General features: G+C 41.6%; 1 protein-coding gene across 1 annotated transcript in view; it reads right to left on the reverse strand.

Annotated features, from left to right (window-relative positions):
* fgd5b (FYVE, RhoGEF and PH domain containing 5b) overlaps positions 1-10,335 on the reverse strand; it is a 29,591-nt gene extending 19,256 nt beyond the window's left edge. Inside the window, exons 1-5 of the mRNA XM_071519030.1 lie at positions 10,199-10,335; positions 6,185-8,927; positions 787-931; positions 180-238; positions 19-49 (exon numbers count right to left, since the gene is read on the reverse strand). Coding sequence (XP_071375131.1) covers positions 19-49; positions 180-238; positions 787-931; positions 6,185-8,927; positions 10,199-10,208 — 2,988 coding nt within the window. The 5' untranslated portion in view covers positions 10,209-10,335. The remainder of the gene's footprint in view (positions 1-18; positions 50-179; positions 239-786; positions 932-6,184; positions 8,928-10,198) is intronic.
* Between the last annotated feature and the right edge of the window lie 12,820 nt (positions 10,336-23,155).

The following is a 23,155-nucleotide window of genomic DNA, read 5'->3' on the forward strand; positions in this document are numbered from 1 at the left end:
AATTGATATAACACTTACTTCCTGGAGAAGCTTGAGGGCTTTTACATGTCTGTGGACAGAGAAACATACAAACAATTCAACATGACAATGAATGGAACGTAATAAGACTGGAAAGACTCTGTTAACAGATTGGCAAAAGTGTTCGAAGTGATAGGAGAATGAGTTCATATGTAACTTACAATCTCTCTGTGTCCACCAGTTCTTTGGCAATGTAAAAGGCTCTGGATCGACCGTCAGGCTGTAAATAATGATATTATTTATTTGTAATATGCTCAGCGATGGAACTAAAGGAATTTGGCACTGGCCCAGCAATTATATTTGGCTGGCCCCTCCACACCTTCTCCAACCAGCAATTAAAGTCTAAATAATGAGGACAATTTTGTACTAGCCCATTAACCTCCATTACCCTATATTAAAATTCTGGCTTGTGAGGGCATTTGTGCAATTTCACCCAAGGTGAACAATATTAAATATGTTTACTTAAAGTGTTTCATTCCAAAATGAGACACCATCTGAAAAAAGATAACACCTACTCACAAAAGTATTGATAAAACAAATTATAGTATTTTTTTTTAAGGAATAGTAGGTACCTTAGGTTGACAAAATGATAGCAATTGTACAGTCTGGATTCTCTGTATTTTAGAAATACTGAATGATTACATTTTCCTTTCCAAAACGGACACATAGTGTTCTTCTATTATAATGGAACACGCACCATATCTTTTCAACATATACATTTTTTTTTCCAGCACCATGCAAACTCAAAGCACAATTCTCAGGACTAACCTGCCTGTCATAATTGTTGTCTGCCGCTCCCTCCTCTTCCTCAGAGGTGCGTCCTTGGTCTTCCTCACCTGCTGTCTCTCCCCCTTCATCACCCACTGACCTGTTGGCAGCTACAGAGCAAATGTTGTAGGCTTCTGTGTAGGCACTGAGGAGAAAGGCAGATCAGGTTAGTAAAATTTAGCATACACATAAACATATGGACACACAGGCATATGCAGACAAACACACACACACACACACACACACACACACCAAACTGTACTACACTGTGACAGCTTGTATGCAGTCACACTTATAAGTCAACAATGAAAAGACATTGACAAATCACTAAAAAGTAAAGATGAATATTTCTGATTGTTAAGCAGTAATCAATTCCAAGGAGCTTGCTCACATATCACTGCAGCCAGTTCAGCCTATACAGTCTGCTAATTTCTAATAAATTTCAAAGGCTGCCTATATATTAGATTAAAAATCATTGGTTATGGAGAAGATCAATGTAAGTTTGACACTGATCCAACACTGTCTACTAACAAACAAATGCAGTTTCAATAACATCACTGCATTCCAACATGTGGTCTAGTCTGTGAAGTAACATTTCAGTTGTCACCACAAATTTGACTTAATTGCTTTATAATATGAACTCTCTCCATAAACCTTCATCTGTGAGAGAATAAATCAAACAGATGAATCTCATTCAGCCTTCTCACCTGCCTTTATGTTCCTCTATGTTGAAATATCACTATAATAATTAAACGTATTCAGTGTTAGAAGCGAATGTGAATAGATAAAACATTGAGGGTCTAGAGAAACCAATAAACTGATACTGTAAGGCCTGCAGTGACAACCGTACCCAACCCAGGGACACATATCTGTATTTCATGCTACAAGATACACTTCTGCAGGGAGCCCAAATGAATATGCTAATGGTTGCGGCTCAGTGGGGAGTGTAAGCTATGCTATTAACAACACATCCATGAGTTACAGTAGCAATGCAGTAGTCCTCTATGTGACCAATTGCCTTGCCAGTGTTACTGCTACGTTTCACTCTAAGCACCAATGGATTTAGCCCCACTGAGATGTAAATTAGCTACACATGATCAACATATGTGGGCAATTCAGATCTCTGCATCTCACATATTACAGCTACATGGCCCATTACTGCTCATGGAATCAAGCTTTGGATGGGATACCGGGGGGCGCTTGAACCAGAAGCACCAAACGATATGCACAGTTTCTACTTTAGGCTTTTAGATCACTCTCAAATAAGAGCAACTCCTTCATCCGAGGACATTCCCTGCTTTAGCTCTCAGGGACTGCTGGTGAATCACTGCCTCTGTCACTTTTCTCTGTGGTGTCATGTTTTATGAAGGCCCAAGGCAAAATCTACAGTGATAAATTGCAAAAGGAGATAAAAAAAAATATTCATTATCTTTTTTCCTCAGGCTCTTAGTGAGCCAATTTGTTCCAGTGATAGCAGTGGTGGGGCAAAGAGGCCAATGATCTCTAAACTATGTGTTAATATTGCCCCTTAAGGCTGTTGCAAACCTGCCAGCACCAACCACCAGCGTTGCTGTCCACCCTGATATTGCTTTAATGTGATTAAAATCAATGTATTCCCAGGCAGTTCAAATAGAGTGAAGAGAATAACAGTCACACCAGTGTTCAGCTGGTCCTTGTTTAGCATAAGCATATAAATCCCAGGCTGCAAAGAGAAATGTAACACATAGCATTTTTATTATCTAGTGAAACAGCACCAACATACAACTGATGGCTTATTGCTGCGTTGCCAGACAGGGTATTCACCCCTGAAACTTTAACACTTAAACCTGATGCAAACTGAGCTATCTTCTATCATTCAGCCAACACTCTCTTGCCCTAATTTTTCCTGAAAACAGTCAGTACAGAGAGACTGGTGGCTTCTTCCCTAGGAATGACCTGGCAGTAACCACACAGTCCCAACACCCCAATCTTAATTTAGACAACACCTGAAGTCATAGCCACCCAATCCCATAATCCAACCTACTGCTGTCCAGACAGACCCACAGTCTAAACCTTCTAAACACTAGTCCACTACAAACAGTTGCCTAGGCAAATCCTGTTATCTAAAGCCTACCAGCTCAACTATATACCCAACACAACCCCTAAGACTGTGCAGCTTGGCATTGACGTGTGGATATTCAAAAGAACACAAGTGTATTGTGTTAGTTGAAGCAGCCTGCACCCGGCCTCTGTGTCCCTGTGTCTACGCCAAACCTATGCCAAACTATTTCTAAAGAAAAACAGTCTACCCTGCCCATGTTCACACTGATGAGAAAACCAGGCAGTGTGTATGAGGATTGATTCTAACTTTATCTTTAGTTCAAATGTTTTTTATTTTGAATTTTGCAACATACATAAAGAAAAACAGAAACGAGCATGCAGGCCTGAACATTGTAACCCCCGCCCCCCATCCCGTTACAAGTCAGGTCAAATTGCGATGTCAAGATAACGGAGAAGGGGATGCCAAATCTTATCAAACTGACCAAGTCTCCCTGCCAGAGCAAATCTTAGTCTCTCAAGGTGAGAAAGTCTTGTCATTTCTTCCAGCCATATTTTAGCGGACGGGACCTCCTTTCTTTTCAAAAACCTTAAAACCAATTTCATTGCTATAATAAGGGCATAAGACGGCAGTTGGTGTTGGCACCTCGGCAGAGTGGACAGGTCAGCAGATACCCCGAGCACAGTCAAAAGTGGGTCAGGTTTCAATACTACTTGTAGCATATCTGATAAAGTTCTAAATACATTAGTCCAGAAAGGGGTCAGTTTAGGACATAGGACATAGCTGTGGAGAAGAGTGGCTTCCTCAATAAGACATTTATCACACAGCGGGGAAACATCTGGAAACATTTTGTCTATTTTTAGTCTGTGAATAATCATAAATTGAATAAGGCAGTCTCTAGTGTTAGCTGAGCATTTGTGTATGTTCACTAATGAGCCTTTCCAAAGATAATCCTCAATATTCAATCCCAGTTCCTGCTCCAAAAGTACTTTAATTTTTCCCATAGAAGGAGAACTCATATAACATTGGTTTATAGATTTGAGAAATTAGGTGGTTTTCCCTGTCCCTCACCTTTAAAATATCATCAAACCAAGCAGGTTGCATTTTCTCAAGACTGGGAAAATATTTCCTCACATAGTCCCTGATCTGTAAATATCTGAAGAAATTATACCTGGGGAGACCATATTGGACCTGGAGTTGATCAAAGGATGCAAAAATTCCTTCTACGAAAAGGTCACCAATAGTCCGGATACCAAGATCTCTCCATTGTGTAAAAGCAAAATCTATAGTAGATGGGACAAATGAGGGATTCCCAGCAATCGGTAAACGGTCTCTAATTTAAACTGAGCTTTCATCTGTTTCCAGATGCGGATGGTGCTGTGAATCATGGTATTGCAATTGTAAGTTGAGTTGTTTATCTTTGTTGGTGATAAAATAATGGCGCCAATATCAAAGGGGGCAAAATCCTCTCTTTCCATTTTAATCCAAACAGGATGTGTATGTTTTAGTCCATTCGTGCGCACGAGATACAATTCGTTTCCTCAATTTCGTTAAACTGTGCAATTTAGGAAAAAATGCAAATTAAAAGGTACCTTTTAGGTATTGCAGATAGGCCTAGTAAGGATTTGGTATGTTAATATCCATTGTCTGTTTACACTGAATAGGCATATCCCCCAAATATTGCGACATATTTAGCCACTTAACCTTCAGGCCATGTAAACACAATCAGGTGGCTGCAACACACCCAAGACAGCGCCACATTTAAACAAATCACCAATATGTGCACTGACTCTTTATAAGCTCGAGAAGAGCACATGTATTACTATTTCGAGGGCACCTTTGGCATCAACTCACTCTTAGACCAATTAATCCTATAACCTGAGAATGTTCCAAAATGAGAAATTAAGTCTAAGACAGCTGGCATAGTAGATTGAGGTTTGGTTATATATAACAAAATATCATCCGCATATAGCGAGATTTTAATTATTGTATCTTTAGAAACATATCCATGTATCTGGGGGTCAGAACGAATGGCTTGGGCTAAGGGCTCTATGGCCAGGGCAAAAAGCAGTGGAGATAAAGCACAACCCTGTCTGGAACCACAATGTAACTGGAATTGAGGAGAAAGCATCTTATTCGTAATTATCCTATCACAGGGGTTACTAATTTTATCTTTTAACACTGGAGCAAGAGCCGACAATGTCACAAACAAATAGATACTTTAATTTTTAGACTAGACAGACTGAATGATGAAACACTTTACTCATACAAAAAACAATACTTGTTTCCTCTGAAGGGAAAGTATGAAAATAAATATTGTCTCCATGTAATGCAATCTCTACAAACAAACACACATCAAAACAAACTCATCAGAGAAGAAGACTAATAGGGAAGTAAGTCGTTGTATGCCCAAACCCTATGGATACAGCGCCAGCAGAGTTAAGTACAGGGTGAGTTGGAGTGTGTGTAGTTCGTAGAAAATGTACTATTTCTATTGAGTACTTCAAGGAAATATAAAACGTGATACTTGTTTTAAACTGAAACCATCATTTTGTCATCCATTTTGCCAAAATCAGTATTTAGTCCCCTTATTGTACAGCTTTGCTTGCGCACAACACCAAAATGGTAAACATGGTAAGAGGCAAGCACTGCAGTAAGCAACTGCTGACTATAGAACATACACACTGAGATTGTATCTCGCCCCGTTGTTTCTGATTGGCTAGAGAGAAGAGCAATGACTCCAAAATGCTCTGACTATTAATCATCCTGAGCGGCCTGTATGATAGGGGCACAGTGAGCAGGAATGCAGGGGGGATGGGTTAATGTCAGCGTAGCATGGCTGATCACACCAACAAATAGCATCACAACAGGGAAGGTAACACTAAGATGAGAGGCAGGATTAACATGGCTCTATGTACAAAGGCAAAGCCTAGTTCTGCTTTGTTCTTCTAAACATTTGATTTATGAATGAAACCAAGACAGACCCTTTTAACTGGGATCTGAAGAGTACCCCCCCCACCGAAACACACACACACACACACACACACACACACACACATCACAGCTAGGGCTCGGTATGTCTCAGTAAAATGCAAGGGGGAAGCTACTCTACTTCCCTTTTTCCTCCCTGACTCCTATCTCCCCCACTGTCCATGTCTGGTGTGATCACAGCAGCAAGGGACCCACCATAATAAATAGTTATAAATCCTCTACCCCAGGGGCGTTGTAAACCCATACAGTGGCCAAGCAGCAATAAAAAAACAGACTAGCGCTCGGTATAAAAGGTGGCAGGGATCACTAATATTACTTCCAGGAGCATCGATCTATGTCAGTATACACACACACACACTTTTTCCATACCTTTCTGTTTCCTGCTCAGTTGACTGAGTTTTGCATTCAAACCCGGGGAAGCTGCTCATGTCCACATAACCATCCGTCTCACTGGCAGAGGCCAGGGCCCGACTGGGATGGTCAAAGAAGTCTGTGAACGCCCCAAGCCGAACGGGCCTCTGGTGCGGGACCTGAACGTTCTCATAGTCAGAGCTAATGGCAGGAACGTTCTCGTAGTCTGAGGTATCTGCATTAGGGAAGGAGATGGAGCGAGGCTTGGTGAGAGGAAGAGGTGTGAAAGGCACCCGGGAGCGGTCCTCGAATGACTCCACCCGGACAACGCTGCGATTGAGAAAGGCAACAGAGCCCCCTTTTCTTTTGCTGTCTTTGTAGAACAAGAAGGTGGAGGGGGACTGCGATGAACCCTGGGGCTTACTGGCAGAGCAGGAATTGAGAAGTGGAGAACTACTGCTGCTGTGCCTGCCTAAATCTAGAAGTCTGCTGGGCGCGTGGTGGCTGGACTCTGATGAGGACCTGGAGGAGGACGGGTTGACATCCGCAACAGGCTTACTCTCTGTTTTTCGCCTGAACTTGAGCATCAGGAAGCGCTTAATGGAGGATTTCTTTTTCTTGTTCTTTTGTGGTGAGTCTGCCTCGGTGAGAAGGGAGGGGGAGCTCTTAGTGATGGGCTTCTTGGTAATATAGGCCAGCTCGAATGGAGGAGGGATGTCCACCACAGATGTAGGTGTGGACAGGCCACTGGACGACAGAGGTGAGCACCGGGAAAAGCTTCCGGACGAACAAATGACATAGGGCAAAGAGAGACTGTCTTCGCCTCTCTCCCTTGGGGATCCCTCCCTCCCCCTGTATACACACAGAGGAATGTCCCGTCCCTCCATGGAGAAGGAGCGTGAGTACAGAGATAAATGATGGGGTTTGGAGTAGCTCTTACTCCGGACAGTGTTTAACATGGGACTGCTACTCAGTGCAGGTCTTGTTTGGTCAAATCCCCCCATGCAGGGCTTCTGACCGTTAAACTGTACTCCCATCTCAGCCACGTTATTAGCCATGCGCTGCGACAGCGAGCGGGAGCGCATCACCATGGACTTCTTGTCGAAAGGGAGGACATTTTCACCCTCCGAATCATGCCCAGCCTCCTCATAGACATGCTCATCACTGACATCCTGCTCCGTATCAGTGGTGTCGTCCAGAAATGGCACTATGTGGCCCTCCAGGTCCTCCTCGTCTCTGAAGACATCGGAATCATTAGGGGAGAGCAGCTGGCTTTCCGAGAGAGAAGAGGTCAGTGAGGTGTCAGTGTCCGTCGGTACTGAGATAGATACTAACCTGAACCTTGAGTGACAGTCAGAGTGATTCAACAAGGCCTCCGCAATCTGAGCTTTGTGTTCTTCGGCTTTGACAGACATCCTTTTCTGACATGGTCTTACCTTGTCCTCGTCATTGTTGTCACTGCTATCCTCATCGCTGTTGCCTATCTCCACGTAATCCTCAGAGGACACACACTCTATCTGGCCATTGACTACAGATTCCCCACACAGAGAGTCTTCATCATAGATCGCTTCATATTTACTGGGTGGTATTACACTGTTGTTTACCAGTGAATGCTTCTGTGGTGTGAGACGTCTCTCTGGTAGTCCATGAGCTTTGTCGTTCATTGGGCTCAGCTCTCTCTCAATAATGTCCTCAGAGGAGATGTAATAGGGCTCAAGGTTTGGATCAACCTCTGAGGCGATGTGTCTGTCAACTGTGTCAAACAGCTGGTGTTCAGGGATAATTTCATAAATATTCATGTGCTCTTCATCAATAAAGTGTTCACCCCTCTCCTTAATTTTATGATCACACTGCACCTTCAGGGTGTCACAAGTGATGCCACGGTCAGGAGCTGATTCCTCTTCTCTCTCCTCTCCCTCCATTAAAGATATCAGCTGGGTAACAATCGGCTCCATGTTTTCATTGATGAAGAGACCAGGTTCTTCTGTCAGAGACTCGGTTACTTCATCTGCTGTACAGTCAGCGGCTTCATCCTCTTCGCTTTGGAGCTTCTTCTCCCTCTCATTCACGTCTCTATTCTCCAGCCCAGGCACTTTTTCACCAGAACAGCAGGCTGCCTCCTCATCAATGCTGGTAACAGAAATGTCTCCCACTGAGAGGCCGTCTGTGTCGGCCAGCGCCTCGCCTGCATCACAACCATCAGCATCCGTGTGCTCGGTCATGTCTGTGTCAATCATTTCCAAGGCATTCTCGGAGTCAGCGGTGAGTCCAGCATCACTGACCCAAAGCGTTTCCAGAGAGTCCACCTCCTCTGTTAGAGCGCTGTCAGTTAATCTCCAGTCCTCTTCCATCTCCTGAATCATATCTTCTTCTTCTTTTTCTCCCTCTTCACTCACCTCTCCTTCTCTCCGCTCCTGTGAATCATTCTGCAATTCTTTTTGCGCTGAACAGAGGATGTAGAAGCCAAATTGTTGCTCCACTGGTCCCTTGTCTGCGACTACTTTGCTTAGAGAATCCTCTGCCTCATTCTCCTGATGAAGCTCGTCATCTGAAGGCAATAAGCCCCCGTTAATGCATCCCTCATGGGTGCCTGAGAAGAGGGTGTCCCTCCCATTAAGATCATGTGGGACTTTAGGTTTAGGGGCTACAGGAGGTTTGGGACCCCGAGCTGTACAGCAGGCTCTAGACATGAGAGGGGAGGGCAGCTTCAGGCTGGCGTGACAAAGTTTTGGCTTTGGAGCGAGAGGAGGCTTGGTGCAGTCTAAGAGAACAACAGGAAAAGGAAACTGTAAGATTATGCTATTAAAAATAACTTACAGTTCTCTGTATCTGTTCAAAGATTCTTTAAATACTGCACAAATAATATTCGCTTAATATTGTTACTACTAAATGTGTAATAATGACATCTATTTGCATTGTGATGAGACTATCATTGTCATGTTGCTAAAGTTTGAACATTTTGTTTGTAAAATGCTATGATTAACAAGATGAAGTCATATCTTGGCAATCTAGTGCACAAAACCAACGCAGGTATTGTGTAAGCTAAATTATTTTCCCTATTTTCCTTAAAGTTCTGTGCTATAAGGATATGATAAAAGATTTAAAATGGATAATGTACCTGGGGAGGGTTTTAACTGTACACCCTTTGAGAACAAAACCTAAAAATCTAAGGGATTTCCCTGACTCACTTCCTGCGATTCAGGGCAGAGAAACCCTCTCAGACTCTCTTTACTGCTTTGAGGACAATATGGGAGCGCAGCAAACGCCAGTGACAAAAAACAAAGGGCAATAAATGTAACATATGTAGATTTAATAAAGGTAATATATATTCCATCTATAAACACCTGAAATCAGTGCAGACAACAAGGTTGTCAAGCACCAACCTTAACACGAGCAAAGGGCAAAGTGTCTCACTTGAAGAATTCATATTCAGCATACTATTCCTCTGGCATGTAACAATGCTATCAACATTTATGAACATGTGTATCTACCCCCAAAGCCTGGAAAACACATAATCTAGACTCTACGTTGTTATCAAGATGTGCAACTTGGACTGATCTGTTGATGATAAAGCAAGGCTGGCTGACTTTGAGGATTTTGAAGGTTTGTCTGCGTTTTCACACCCAAATGGGATTGGATTGTGCCACATCACAGGTTATGGGGAAATCCTCATTTCATTTTTCTGTCAATAGGGCATAAAAGTGAATGTTCACCAATACAAATTGAACTGCCCCCTGGCATCAGAAAACACACTTTAGTAGGCTACTGAAATTAAGTGGGATTCCCCGTTTAAGACACCATACTTGGCATTTGTGTGGCAGCTGGATTTATAATCCATCGACAGGGAATGTAACATAGATCATTATGTATAATTGGTCAATTATAAGACATATGCCACATAAAACTCTCTCTCTCTCTCGCTCTCCATTGTAAGTCGCTTGCTAAAAATACATAAAATATCTAACAAACACTGAAATGTATTAAGACTCAGTTTAATAGTCTAATAAGCATCGTTAAAGTAAGTTATCTCACCTGTGTTCATTTTCGGGCAGCAACCATCTCCAGCATCAGGGCAGTTCGTACTCAAAAGCAGCAATACTCTGAAAATAGTGACACAGAGCCTGTCCCAAAGTTAAAGTGTTGAGACAGAGGGTGAATGTGTCGGGACACAGCCTCGCTCTTCCTCTGACAGTGAACCGCTCCTCAGCTGCTCGGCTGTGCATCGTACAGTGCGGAGGACGCGACTGGCAACTGAATCGAGAGGCTCAGTTCCCCAGTTCACCCACTTCAGGCTTCCTCCTCGGTAGCAGCACCAGCAGGTCCAGGTTAAAGTGTTGAAAGAAGAAAAAAAAAAACTCAAACTACTGAATTTTCTACCTTTCTTATTTTACTGATGAGCAATTACCGCGCATTACCTTCACGAAGCGTCTGGATAGTTCAGGTGTTAATGAAGTGAGCTGAAGTCAAATCATTTACTTTATAGTGTCAGTGCTTATTGCAGGCATTACCCCTGGTTTAAGTTTGCAAATAACACACGCGCACAATGCACAATAACAAAGCAATTTTTAAGTTTTATGTTTGTTTATTGGGGGGGGGGGGGGGGGGGGGGGACAGAATGTGTTCTTTTCTCCAATTAATTACATCTCTCAATTATTTTCTATTTTTATTTCTAAATAGTCTTAATTTGTCTGGCTGATTATTATCAAGATGATTATGATTATTATCAAGCCTCAGTATTGATCAGTATTACTAACCATGTCTCATTCATAATCTTAATGATCCTAAATCAGTCCTATACACTGACACACAAACCTTGTTTTCCTGCCCACTCATCTGACTCTCTGATTGGTGCAGAGCAGCCCCTTCTCTACATAACAGGAAATTGCTCTCCCTGTTTCCTGCACAACCCAACTTCACATCCTTAGCAACTTATGGACTTCATGATCACGTTTAACCCTTTGGAGTGTTGTGACTCATTCACGATGAAGTAAGGGAATCTAATTTTACTTCTAGATTGTGGTCAGCAGATAAAAATTTACACCAAACATATTTTTGATGCGGAGTCATGGGTGGATCACTTGAGTGGGTGGTACAAGGTTAACACTTTAATCCTATTTCTATTATATGTCATTTGCATGGTAAATTGACCGGCCTCACACCTCAAATTTCTGATCCTCATGTTACTCACCGTTACAAGTGAGGCTAAACTGAAGCGTACTGACTCTTCCTGGGGAACGCAGAAAGCTCAGATTGAAGCATTCCCAAACACCAGAGGCTTTCTGTCTTGATGTGACAGTGAAGGCGGCCAGGTCAAGACAATGAAGCCATGATGTGGAATATGTAATGCTTTAAACTCAAAAATCAAGTCACAGCATGCACACAGACACATTAGTCCATAGCCACTGGCACAGCAAACACACTGCCCATGATGGGTTCCCAGATGGGTTACTGCATTAAATCAGCCAGGAGGTCTTGCTCTGTCCCACATGGCCCATCGCAAAAACCTGAAAGAATGCTTGGAAAAAGTGGGGAACACAAACCTGTTACTGCTATGTTCAAACAATCAAAATGCACTTTAATCAAAATATTTCTTCCAGTTTGCTACTGTCGCTGAGGCTACAAACAACATCAGTCAGTAACAGAGTGTTTGGCTCATTGAAAAACATTATGTGGCTGCACCTTTGACCCCATTTTGTTGGTGCAATAATTGTGTTTTCATATTGAGTCAATAAAGGGGAGGAAGCTGAGCGCTGCGGCCCACAGCATGAGAGAATAATGACGGATCTCCTGACAAACAGGGCAGCAAAGCAGGAACGGCAAACATGAAATCATGTTTTTGGTTACACACACACACACACACAAAATTTATTTTAGAGATGGTCATTGGACCAGTGTTGATTTTAGTCTTATGAGTATTTCCTTCTTGCTGTAAGTGTTGTGGCTGTGGTGTAGAAGACCCTGATAGCTCTTGGGTGATTATGGGAGTGTGTTGACTAATGGTCGATCCCATTCATTCTACCTGCTACTCTACAATGCAATGATTGTGTCCCTCCCCAAATCAACATCATGTGTGTCTGTATTGGAGAAAGGCATTCACTGAGAGTTCAAAGCCTAATCAATAAAGTGTTCTTTCTCCAAATGGATTTCCATCGTGGCTTGGGACGTCAGAGATCCAGGTGAGACATTCATACAATCATTACAATCATAATATACTAAGTGTACAGAAAGACTGTTGGACAATGTCAGTATGGTAACAGATTACACAAACTGTACGATGTACAGTAGTGTGATGCAGTCTGACCAGTGAGGTCCATCTCTGGCTGCCTGTCTCTTGTTTGCGTCAGGCGAGGAAAGAGTGCTTCTCCTCCTCTCTCCTGCTCTGAGGTAAAACAATGAGACTGTGGCTTAAAAAAGGAACTCCATCTTGATATACTCCTTCCTGTGACTGTTTTCAAGTCTTTCAGCAAAAGTAGAGCAGGGAGGGAGCAGTGACCAAACATTTTCTGTCTCATTCTTTGTGTCCTTTTACTAGCTTTACTTTCACTTGGATTATTGCCGAAGAAGAAGAATAATGTGAATGATTTCAAATGAGCTGTGATATCAACTATAAGCAAACATGTGAATGTTTTTTTTCTACTGTAGCTTGTCGAGGGTTTGAAGTGTGTAATTGAATTATTAATGTGACTATGTGACTATTACTGTAAGTCAACATCCATTTTGCACGTGTACAGAACCCATAAACAAACATATAAACAACCACTATTATGGGCACCCAGCCACAAACACATGTGCAGACAGGTACATACATACATACACACACACACACACACACACACACTCACATTTCTGTTCTGTTTGGAAAGTTTTGTTGACTTGTGCTGTCTTTGGCAACTGTGCAACTGAATCCTGTAAACATAGTGAACCAATAGGGTGCAGGAACAAACTCCTGTGTCATGGCTGTCTAAGTATAGCTTCACATCATGGAAAGGAAGAAAACACAGCTGGGGGTTGTTTTTGTTCTTCTGTGAGACCTTTCTGACAAGTGTACAATGGTTTTATTTTTCACAAAGGAAAGTTGTAAATATCAGATTTATGATGTACAGACAAAAAAAAAAAGTTATTTGTTTGTGTCTTTGTTTATCTATCTATCTATCTATCTATCTATCTACCTATCTAACTAACACAACTAACATCTAGTGATTTTTCTTCTCTTGCCTCAATGTGTTTATCTCTAAGACTCATAAAACACTTGAGAAGTGCAGACTACTCTCCAGTCTCTTCATCCAACATTGTTTAAGTTATTTTCCAAAGATGTAATGCATTCCTTCACTATAGTAATGGGACACATGAAGTAGTGTAGAAGAGCTATTTACTTAAATAGGAACCAATAATAGCATACAGCTTTGACTGAGTACAATAAACAATGGACAATAGGAATAGAGCAGGGAATATTTCAGCCAGAGCATAAGGCAACAGTGTCTGTGTTATGGTTCAATCCTGATCTACAATGGTTCTTTAACATATTATGGGTCCAGTTTACACACTGGGCATAAAAACATAGACTGACCAGATGAAAGCTTTGATCTGTTACTCATTTCACTTTTTAAATCCTTTTCACAGGTGTAGATGAAGAGGAGACAGGTTAGAAGGATTTGTTTCGTATCTAATGTTTTGTACACAGAGCATCAGTATACTGGCCTTCAGCGCTGAACATTTCATATGCTAACGGAAAGCAACAGCATAATGCACAATAAAACCCCTGGTGCGATTTACTCATTGGCCTTGACGTTTAGCAAATTAATCACTGTTGATTTACGTGACGGCTATTAATTGAAATTGAACAATACCTCTGTCTGGATCTTGTCATGGGAAGCAATAAGTATAATGACCATATTTATGTGCGCACCGATCACTCATCTCCATAAAACCACACTGGATTAACCTGAATTGATCCTCTGTCATGGGTGTTATGTGTGTCTTCAATAATGTGTCAGTGTGTTTGTGCATATGCAATGGACAGGACAGGTTTAAACACTCAGGTGATGGACGTCCATTTAACACCAGAATGCAAAATCAAAAGAGCTCAATAAAGACTTCAGGATTCAGTCAGAGCCAACAAAGCTGGCAGAAAGGTTGGACCGATCTTGTCATATTCACGGAGTAAGTTTTACACCCCAGACAGGATAATGAATATAAATTCTTTAGGCAAAGATAAATCAGGGAGTCACTAGTCTTCTAAATACTTTACCATGAGAGAGGGACAACAAAACATGTTTAATTTGTCTGACTTCATCACACTCTTTATCACTTAACAAGATAATCCTACTATTGCATGCACCAGAGAAGTGGTTGAGCCGTCCTATTTTAACTGAATCAGCGGTGCTTTGATTATCAGTAAGATAATCAGAACATAAATGTTCTTCTGAAGATCATTTCTAAACTTTTACTGTACTAACCTTTACTGTAAAAATATTTCTAAGGGAAATTTCTCAAAAAATATACAAAATAAACTGGTTACTGATGCCAGTGATGGAATGAAACAATTACATATTCTTGATGTTGTTTGTTTTTTGTGGTTGTTTTTGTTGTTAGTGATGAAGCTGCTGTATACTTTACTTCAAATATTTACTTTGGTTTGGCAAACTGCCATTCAAGTTACATTAATAATGAAGAGGAAGGCAGAGGGACAGAGAAGTCTAAATGTCCTCTGTTTTTTTAGAGGCAACATTAATCTCACACTGAAGGACACATTGAGATGCAAGTAGCCCCTTAACAGCTCCTGGAATCTAACAATCAATACCGGCCATGTGATACCGGAGCGAGGGAGACTGACATCCATGCTGCCAAGATATGTTGCTCCCTTACTCTCTTTACAGCATCTAATTTAGGCAAAGTCACTGACTGTCACGTATCACTATCAAATTCACATCATTTACCTGACTTGGCAACACTGAGCACATTTTAAACTCTAAGTTATTATTCAACTGCCGCCCCACACTCTCTGGTACAAATCGAGTGGAATGCAAGAGGTCAAATCATTTGTTTTATAGTTTAATCAAGATGTTGAAACTACAGTAATCTCAGTAGGCTGTAGAGTCAACACTTGTTAGACACTTAGTATTTCATCTTCAGAGGTGGAAAACACCTAGTAGCACTTGGTACACTGACATCCAACTCAGTGTGATCAAGGTCTGTCCATAGAGAGAGTGGGTTTAATACTCTCTCTATGGTAATAGAGAGTGATAAATGACACAAACAGGCCACTGGTTCAGAGATACTATGACGGCGCATTCAACAAGCTCAGTAACTAGCTAGAAAAGCTAATTGTTGACTCTCCTGCATTGAGCGGGGGTGGGGGTACTAAGGATACTCCTTGCTCCGTAGTATTGGCAGTTTTATGGTCTCCCATGCAAAAAAAAAAAAAAAAAATGAAATACATGTGGTTTGGATACACTTACATATCTGTCAACAGCAATATATTTTAAATCAATGTCATCTACATGTACAAATATATTTTTGGCAAATATTTGTATATTTTGAAACATAACTTTAAACATATTCTAAAGTATATGTGAAATGGATTTATTTCGTTTTTTTTTATTATCGTGGCTTTAAAACTCAATTTTCTCCCTGAGAAACAGTGCCAAAAGAAGGTATCACCTTACTAAATAAAACTGCCACAGAGTTCTGAAGTGTAGCATAAACAGGAATTTGAAATGCTTATTACTAGCAGACCTATCTGTTGTGTCTGTTGACACCAGGCAGAGAGCATGCTGGTTGGTTTTCACAGTGGAGATAGGGCCAGGGAGAGAGTGAGAGTGGACTGCCAATGACTCTACATTCCCTCTCCTCCCTTTTTCTCTCCTTTTTTCCCTTTCACCCAGGCAGAATTTATGAGGCCATTACCAGTGTGCATGTAGTGTCAACAGCGCTCAGCACTCGGCTAATATCTTTATCCGCCACCGTGAGGAGCAGGACCTGTCAGACGACACACAGGCTGCCCAGGAGACAAATTGCCCTCCCAGCTCACAGTTCAGCTGAACACACATGTATACAAACACCACTTAGGCAAGTTAAAATGTCTCAGCATTTTAAACACATTAATTGCCTTCTTTAAGATAGCCAACAACTTAAATAATGAATGTAACCTAAGCCTACTCTTATTATGAACAGATCTATTCATTAAGGAAGGAAATTGAAACCTGGTCAAACGCCCAGAGGATTAAAATCAGTGCAATGCACTTTGTAAAGCACCAAGGTACAGAAATACCTTGACTTGGGATGAAGTAAACACAAACAATATGTGTTTAACAGAGAGCGAAGGTGTTATTTACAACATAAATTCAGCCGCCCCATGATGGGAGTTGTACCGTAGCCAAATGCAGTCATTAGAGAATCCGCAGGGTCTTTGTCCCTCTTTCTCCGATCCATCTGCTACTGGGGAGACACTGCAGCAGGCCTGCCATCAGCACACTAGCACCAGTCTGTTTTACATGTGGCTGTTTGACACAACACAGCAGGAGCAGCATTATGGCCTGGTGGCTAGAGGGGCTCAATAGCTGTGGCAGCGTTAGCTCTCATTACGCACACTAACTCATTACAGCTCACCATGGGATGATGCTGAGAGGGGACCTGGGCCTCCATCTGAAGCACATCATCTCACAATGTGGAGGTGGCGATACACACCAGCGGAAGACGCTATTCACTGATGAACCATTACAGAATCCTACAGCAGCAAAACAGCGCTCTCCTTGAGCAGTGTGGGATGTGAAGGCAATAATGCATTTTAATTGTTTGCCCCATGGTCACAGCTCTGGTTTGAAAGAACGTGGGCATAAAACTCTGTCTCTGTTTCTCTGTGTTTTTCTCTCTCAGGCAGCTGAGTGTTTGTGTTTTGTCATGTTGTAGTTGCTTGCAGAAAAATGTGTCTGATCAATTGGTGTGATTGGCGGGTCATGTGGGAGCATGTGTAGCCTACATGTAGGGATGGGCCATGGACAGATTTTGGCCCCATTATGAAGAAAGTACATTCCCAAAGTCATTTGGGAGTGTTAGGTTACATTATTACTATTATCATTATCATTATTATTATTATTATTATTATTATTATTATTATTATTATTATTATTGTTATAGATAGTAGTAGTAGTAGTAGTCGTAGTAGCAGTATTAACAGTAGTAGTGATAGTAGTAATTGTACTTTCAGTAGTGATAGTAGTGGACAGGCACTGAAACCCTGATTCCAATCCCCCTCTCTATACTTGACATATCAGTCTCCATTGCTTGTCTAATGTATGATGACTCTAGCAACAGATAACAACTTAAACTTCTCCGGTGCTCTATAGCTGAGATAAGACCAACTTGCATCCCAAAGCGAGGATCATGTCATGTTTGTCTTGCCATGTTGAAAGGAAAAGAAATGAAACCAAAGCTGCCCACCTTTGGAGATTCAGTTCAGAATGTGAAATTAATTTAGATGGATGAATATGCCAACGTATCAAAAAGGAAATGTAATAAACTTTAATGGATCTTGCATTGTCCTTGGAAAAAGACCCCCTATTGTTTTATGACTCCACTGAAGAGCTCAACTTGAAGTTACATTATTAGTTATCATTGCAGTTTATTAGTGTTGTTTTATACTAGTTTATGTGCATCTTTCTGTTTTACAAATAATTTCTTGTATGTTATTTTTGATTATTTTCTTGTTTTCTGATCACAACATCCTATTTTAAAGGCTGAGTAAATCAAACCTTCATGAAAAATAATTTGATTATTTAGGGCTTAAAGTCCTCTCTAAATTATACCCATGCCTTCTATCCTGAACATAACATATGCTTATTAAAAACCTGATTATGCATTTCAATGATTATTTATTTTCTTATATATTTGGGTGTTTCTTACATGTAGCCCATCCACTGCTTCATTTGCCCTTTGCTTGCATCACCCCACAGGTTTTCCTCAGGACCTGTGCAGCTTGCTGCTGGCTCAAGTGCAGCGAGCTCAGGCAGGACACTCATCTGTAAGAGGTTTTAACCCTGAGGGCAATTTTATGATGCTGAGCTTCAATGACCCAATTGGGGACTGAACCCACAAACTGGGCTTGGGAATCAAACTCATAAATTGTCAATCCCAGGGCAGATGCTGTAACTACAAGTTCACTGAGCTGAATTAATTATTGATATTAGAAGTGTTAGTCAACAAAAGAACAGGACAGTTTTACACATAGAGACACAAGTTGCATACAGAGTTGTTCAACACAGAAGGGTGAAGATATAAACTTTATCTGTGTAGCATTCTTCTTAAAATTACCAACATTAACAAACAATCAGTTAGAATAAAGGGAAGACTACTGGCTCCATTAAGGACCACATGTCATTAAGACCCACTCAGCAAAAATCCACATTGGACCAACAAACAAATTACAAAACTATTACAGGGTAATGAGAGCAATAAGTGATCAGTAAATGTAAGTTTATAAAAGAAGAAAATGCAAGAAAACACTTCATGGTTGAGGCAGCGATACAGACAGTTACAGTAGTCAGTATGAGATGAAAGCATGAACAGCTCTCTCCAAGTTAGAAAAGCATGGAAACTTAATTTTAGAGCTATTGAAAGAGAGGAGAGAATAGCAGCATGGAACGTAGGAGCATGTCAACAAGTCTATTAAAAATAACACATTCCACACTTGAAGTCCACCTTGGAGATCAACACACACAAAACCATCAAGGATAACGCAATATCATCTTAATTCCTTTGTGTTTCTTAATTCAGCTAAATGCTCAGAGTCCACTTCACCATGCTGTTAACTCACACAGCGCCTCTCTAGCCAAAACACACTCTATCATTCTACTTATATGCTGCATTTCAAGAGGACACTACAACTTATGAGAAAATACAAGTAATGTAAATTAAGTACCAGTAATTTTATTTTATTGAAGACCTTTGGAAGACTTGTTTTGAGTTTCACTGTGGATTCACAGGTGTGCCATGAAATATATATATTGCAAATACTGAAATTCAAATGTAGCATGTATGTTAGATGTTACAGAAAGCCAGATAGGTGTTTCAGTTCACATTTTGTGTATTAACACAGATAATTGGGTTTATCTTCAACCCCCTGAAAAATCACCAGTTCTCAGCAATTATTGTGTTTCAAGACACTCTTCTAACAGTGCACTAAATAACAATTTCTGCTAAGATCACCATGTCACTGCTGCTGCTGTCCCTGGCCAGTGACTTTTTAAATTTGTGGTGAAAGGGCTGTTTGTAAGACAAAGCAGTTGTAGTAGATGAGGATCAATACAGACATAATCCAGGCTGTCCAATATAACCTGACTCACAGGAAACGTCACTACTCCTAGTGTATCTGAAGCCCTCTGGGAACAACTCTGGTCTCTCTGATCCCTCAGTGAAGGGATTTATTGTACCTTACCATGTTAGATCTTTCATCTTTCCAGTAGGAGGGAATAACCAGAGGGAATTGCAGCCTCTTGTGCTTCAGCATTGCTTGTTTGCCTTTCATGCTAGTAAAATTGCATTCGCAAGAGGCAAGACCTGCTCCTCCCTCCCAGGATCAGGATCAGGGCCTTGCAGTGCCATAAAGAGAACATTGATTGCCTGTTTGGGTCTAGAGGACTTAAGATGGAATTACTAAGGAATAAGTGTCAGACACCATCTTCGACCCATAACCCTCATCGTAAAGGCTCCATTAGCTCCTGTGTTGAGCCCTGACAGGGTGGGCTTTATAGCTGCACAACTGTAAAGAGTATCTACAGTAAATTGACACCTACAGTGTGTGTGTGTGTGTGTGTGTGTGTGTGTGTGTGTGTGTGTGTGTACAGCATCTACATTTCACAGTGATAGTATGTGTCTGAACACTACACGAGTGACTGTGGGTTAAACACGATTGTGCTTTGCAGAATAACTTTAATAAGACAAAAATTATTTTAAAAAAATTACACTGCACTAGTTTCCACATGCAGAGAGTCTTTTATTTTCTATTATAAAAACAGATATCAGTCAACTCATTATAATTGAGGTGTGTGTGCGCGCTTCAATGTGTGTAGGGTCTATCTATCTATCTATCTATGTATCTATCTATCTATCTATCTATGTATCTATCTATCTATCTATCCATCCATCCATCTATCTGTCTACAGGGTCAGATAGTTTACTTTTAAAATGTATTCCATTACAGTTACTAGTTACCTCGTCAAACCTGTAATAAGTAACATAATCCAATGGACTACCCAAACTCAGTAATGTATTCTGATTACTCTTAATTACTTTCACATTACTTTGCCATATCTGAGGTAAAAAGCTGCCGGTACAGATAGGAAAAAGTGAGAAATATGTCTAGGAAATCTATTTCACAAATTTTCTTCTGTGCCACATTTTATAAAGACAGCAAATATCTATCCATCTAGATATCCCACACACACTTTTGATGATTGATACTCAGTAAGTCAACTGGAAAAAAATAGTCACTGTGAAAAAAGTAGTTTGGTTTTTTTACACTTTTTATACACTAATGACAGAAGTTTGTTCACTAGGAGCATTATGGAGGTCAAATGTAGTAAGCTATAACCTGATCAGTTGTATCAGTGATATGTTGGAGGAGGGAGGAGGGAGGAGGGAGGAAGTTGGCAATGAGGGTGGGGCAGGTGGATGACTCACCCCAGTTTCTAGTCATGAGCTAGGAAGTTTGCCTTGGTGAAGTCAACCTTTGATTTGGTCATTTGCTCCATGAGGTTTGCTGTGGCTGAAACCGGACGCACTACCAGCAAAAACCAGCTTTCCTCTGAAATACATCTGTGGACACACATGAAACAAGGCGGGGTGGGGGGAGAGGGGTGGCAGGACATGAACAAGAAGACGTCACTTCATTACTATGCATTTTATTCTTTTGGTTCAGAGGAAACAACTGATGACACTTGAGGAAAAAAAAACAAAGGTCCTAATCATAAACAAATTCAGGTCACCACTGCAGTCACTGTGTGCTCTTATTAGGGTTGAATTATTCAGTTGTAACCTTCATTAAATTGGGCTATTCTTTATTGTTATGAGTATCGAGCACTATGCTGCATTATGTATGCATGTATGTGCATATTTAAATCCCCTGTATGGCCATCCCTCCATGAGGTCCTGTCACTGCATCAGCACCATCTAACCTCCCAGCCAGCAAATTTACTCAGGCAGCAAATTGTCTTCAGTGCCGACGAACACATATAATTTTACATACACACAGTATTTCACAAGCACACACACAAACACATATACACATGCATGCACTCATGCACGCACGCATACATGCATGCACACACACACACACACACACACACACACAAGGGGACAGTGCCGTGGCTGTCTGAGTGTGCATTTCCCATTCTGCTTGGACTGGTCTAACTCGAGGCCACAGAAACAAAGAGGGGAAAAAACACAGCAGTTAAGGTCACATGGGGGTCAACAATCCACCAAACCAGGAAGAGACCCACCTCTTCATACAGGAGATCCACAAAGCACACAAAGAACTAAACTATTTACTCTCCTGCTTGAGAGAGGAAATAGGTGAGCCAGAAACCAGGTCAAATATCTAGCTAATGGGGCAAACTGTTCTTTGATCTGCGGTCAAGTTTTTAGTTCCAGCTCTTAATATTCAAACCACTGGCAAACCATGAAACCCTTTCCCATCTGTGTCCTAAAAGAAATGTTCCAGGTTCCACGTGGTTCCTCTGGACCAGGGCAGGGGCGGAGGTCTGAGTCAGACGGTTGGCTGCGTCTGTGTCATATTTCACCAGACGGAATGAGTCCCAAGAGCTCTGACCGAGACGCACAGCAGATTAGGTCATCACGTCTAATTTGGTTTTCCCATCCATCAAGTGCAACATCGATGTAATCTTCGATGTAATCTTCTTGTAGAAATATTGTCCTGTCTTATTTATGAGCACACTTTTGAATTAGCTATGGTACTATCTATCCTGCCCTCACCAGCAGGACAATATAGCAGTTGTGAGCATGAATGACACCTGTAACACTCACAGTCACACCTATTGGCTCAGATCACATGGTTTAGCCAGCTGACCAGACAGACCCCCTGCTATGCAGCGAGCTTGCAAGGGTGAGTGTGAAAGAGTTGAAGAAGTCGTTAAATCACACTCTACTGTTACAAATACTATCGTTCTTCAAATTAGAGAGTGCCCTTTTAAATTACTGTCACCAGCAGCATGGCCGTATATCATCCAGGAAGGCATAGCACTTGTGGTTTTGAGACTGAGGACAGACAGCCGAAGATGAATGTATTCCTATCTAGCATGAATAACCCCACCAACATTATGTGAAATGAGAAATGTGATGACTGGATGCCCTTTTCATCACTAATTTCACTGCTCTTAAATGACTCAAATACCATTCAAATTTACATTTCTTTGCTGGACTTGGAAACTGAAACTGTTGCCATCTGAGATACACCCACTAGCTCACCTTTGTGCAGGGACTGCAAGACGCATGGACCGGTTTGTGGTGTATGGTGGTGTATGTGGTGCTTCCTCATCCCCGGACTGAGGTGGAGGACAGATGGAGGAGGTGATGTAGACCACCAGTACGTCCAGCTGGTCCAGCTCTAGGTCAGACAGGATGGGCAGGCAGTTGAAGCAGTGGCAGCGCTGGCCCCTGTAGGTTTGAAGGATCAGCCTCAGCACCGCAGGGCAGGGAGGGGCCGAGCTGAGGAGCAGGGGCGAGGAGTACGGGAGAGACGACAAACCTGCAGACTTAGTCCTGCAGGAAAGAAAGTGGGAGTATGAAAGATAGGCGAAGAACACAAAAGTGTTGCATAGCTGCGCATGTATGTGTGTGTCTTACTGTGGTTGGATAGCAGCTCTTGGTTGGAGATGGGCAGATTGCAAGTGGCTGGTTGAGGAACCTTCCTCCTCAGAAATGGAGGTTGAACTTTAGCAGATGGGCTCTCCTCGGTGGGGGTTGCTTCTCTGGGCT

Source organism: Centroberyx affinis, unplaced genomic scaffold, assembly GCF_046629955.1.
Source record: "Centroberyx affinis isolate AG114_WGS23_722 - 3 ecotype Tasmania unplaced genomic scaffold, CSIRO-AGI_Caff_v1 ptg000649l_1, whole genome shotgun sequence".
Classification (NCBI taxonomy): Eukaryota; Metazoa; Chordata; class Actinopteri; order Beryciformes; family Berycidae; genus Centroberyx; species Centroberyx affinis.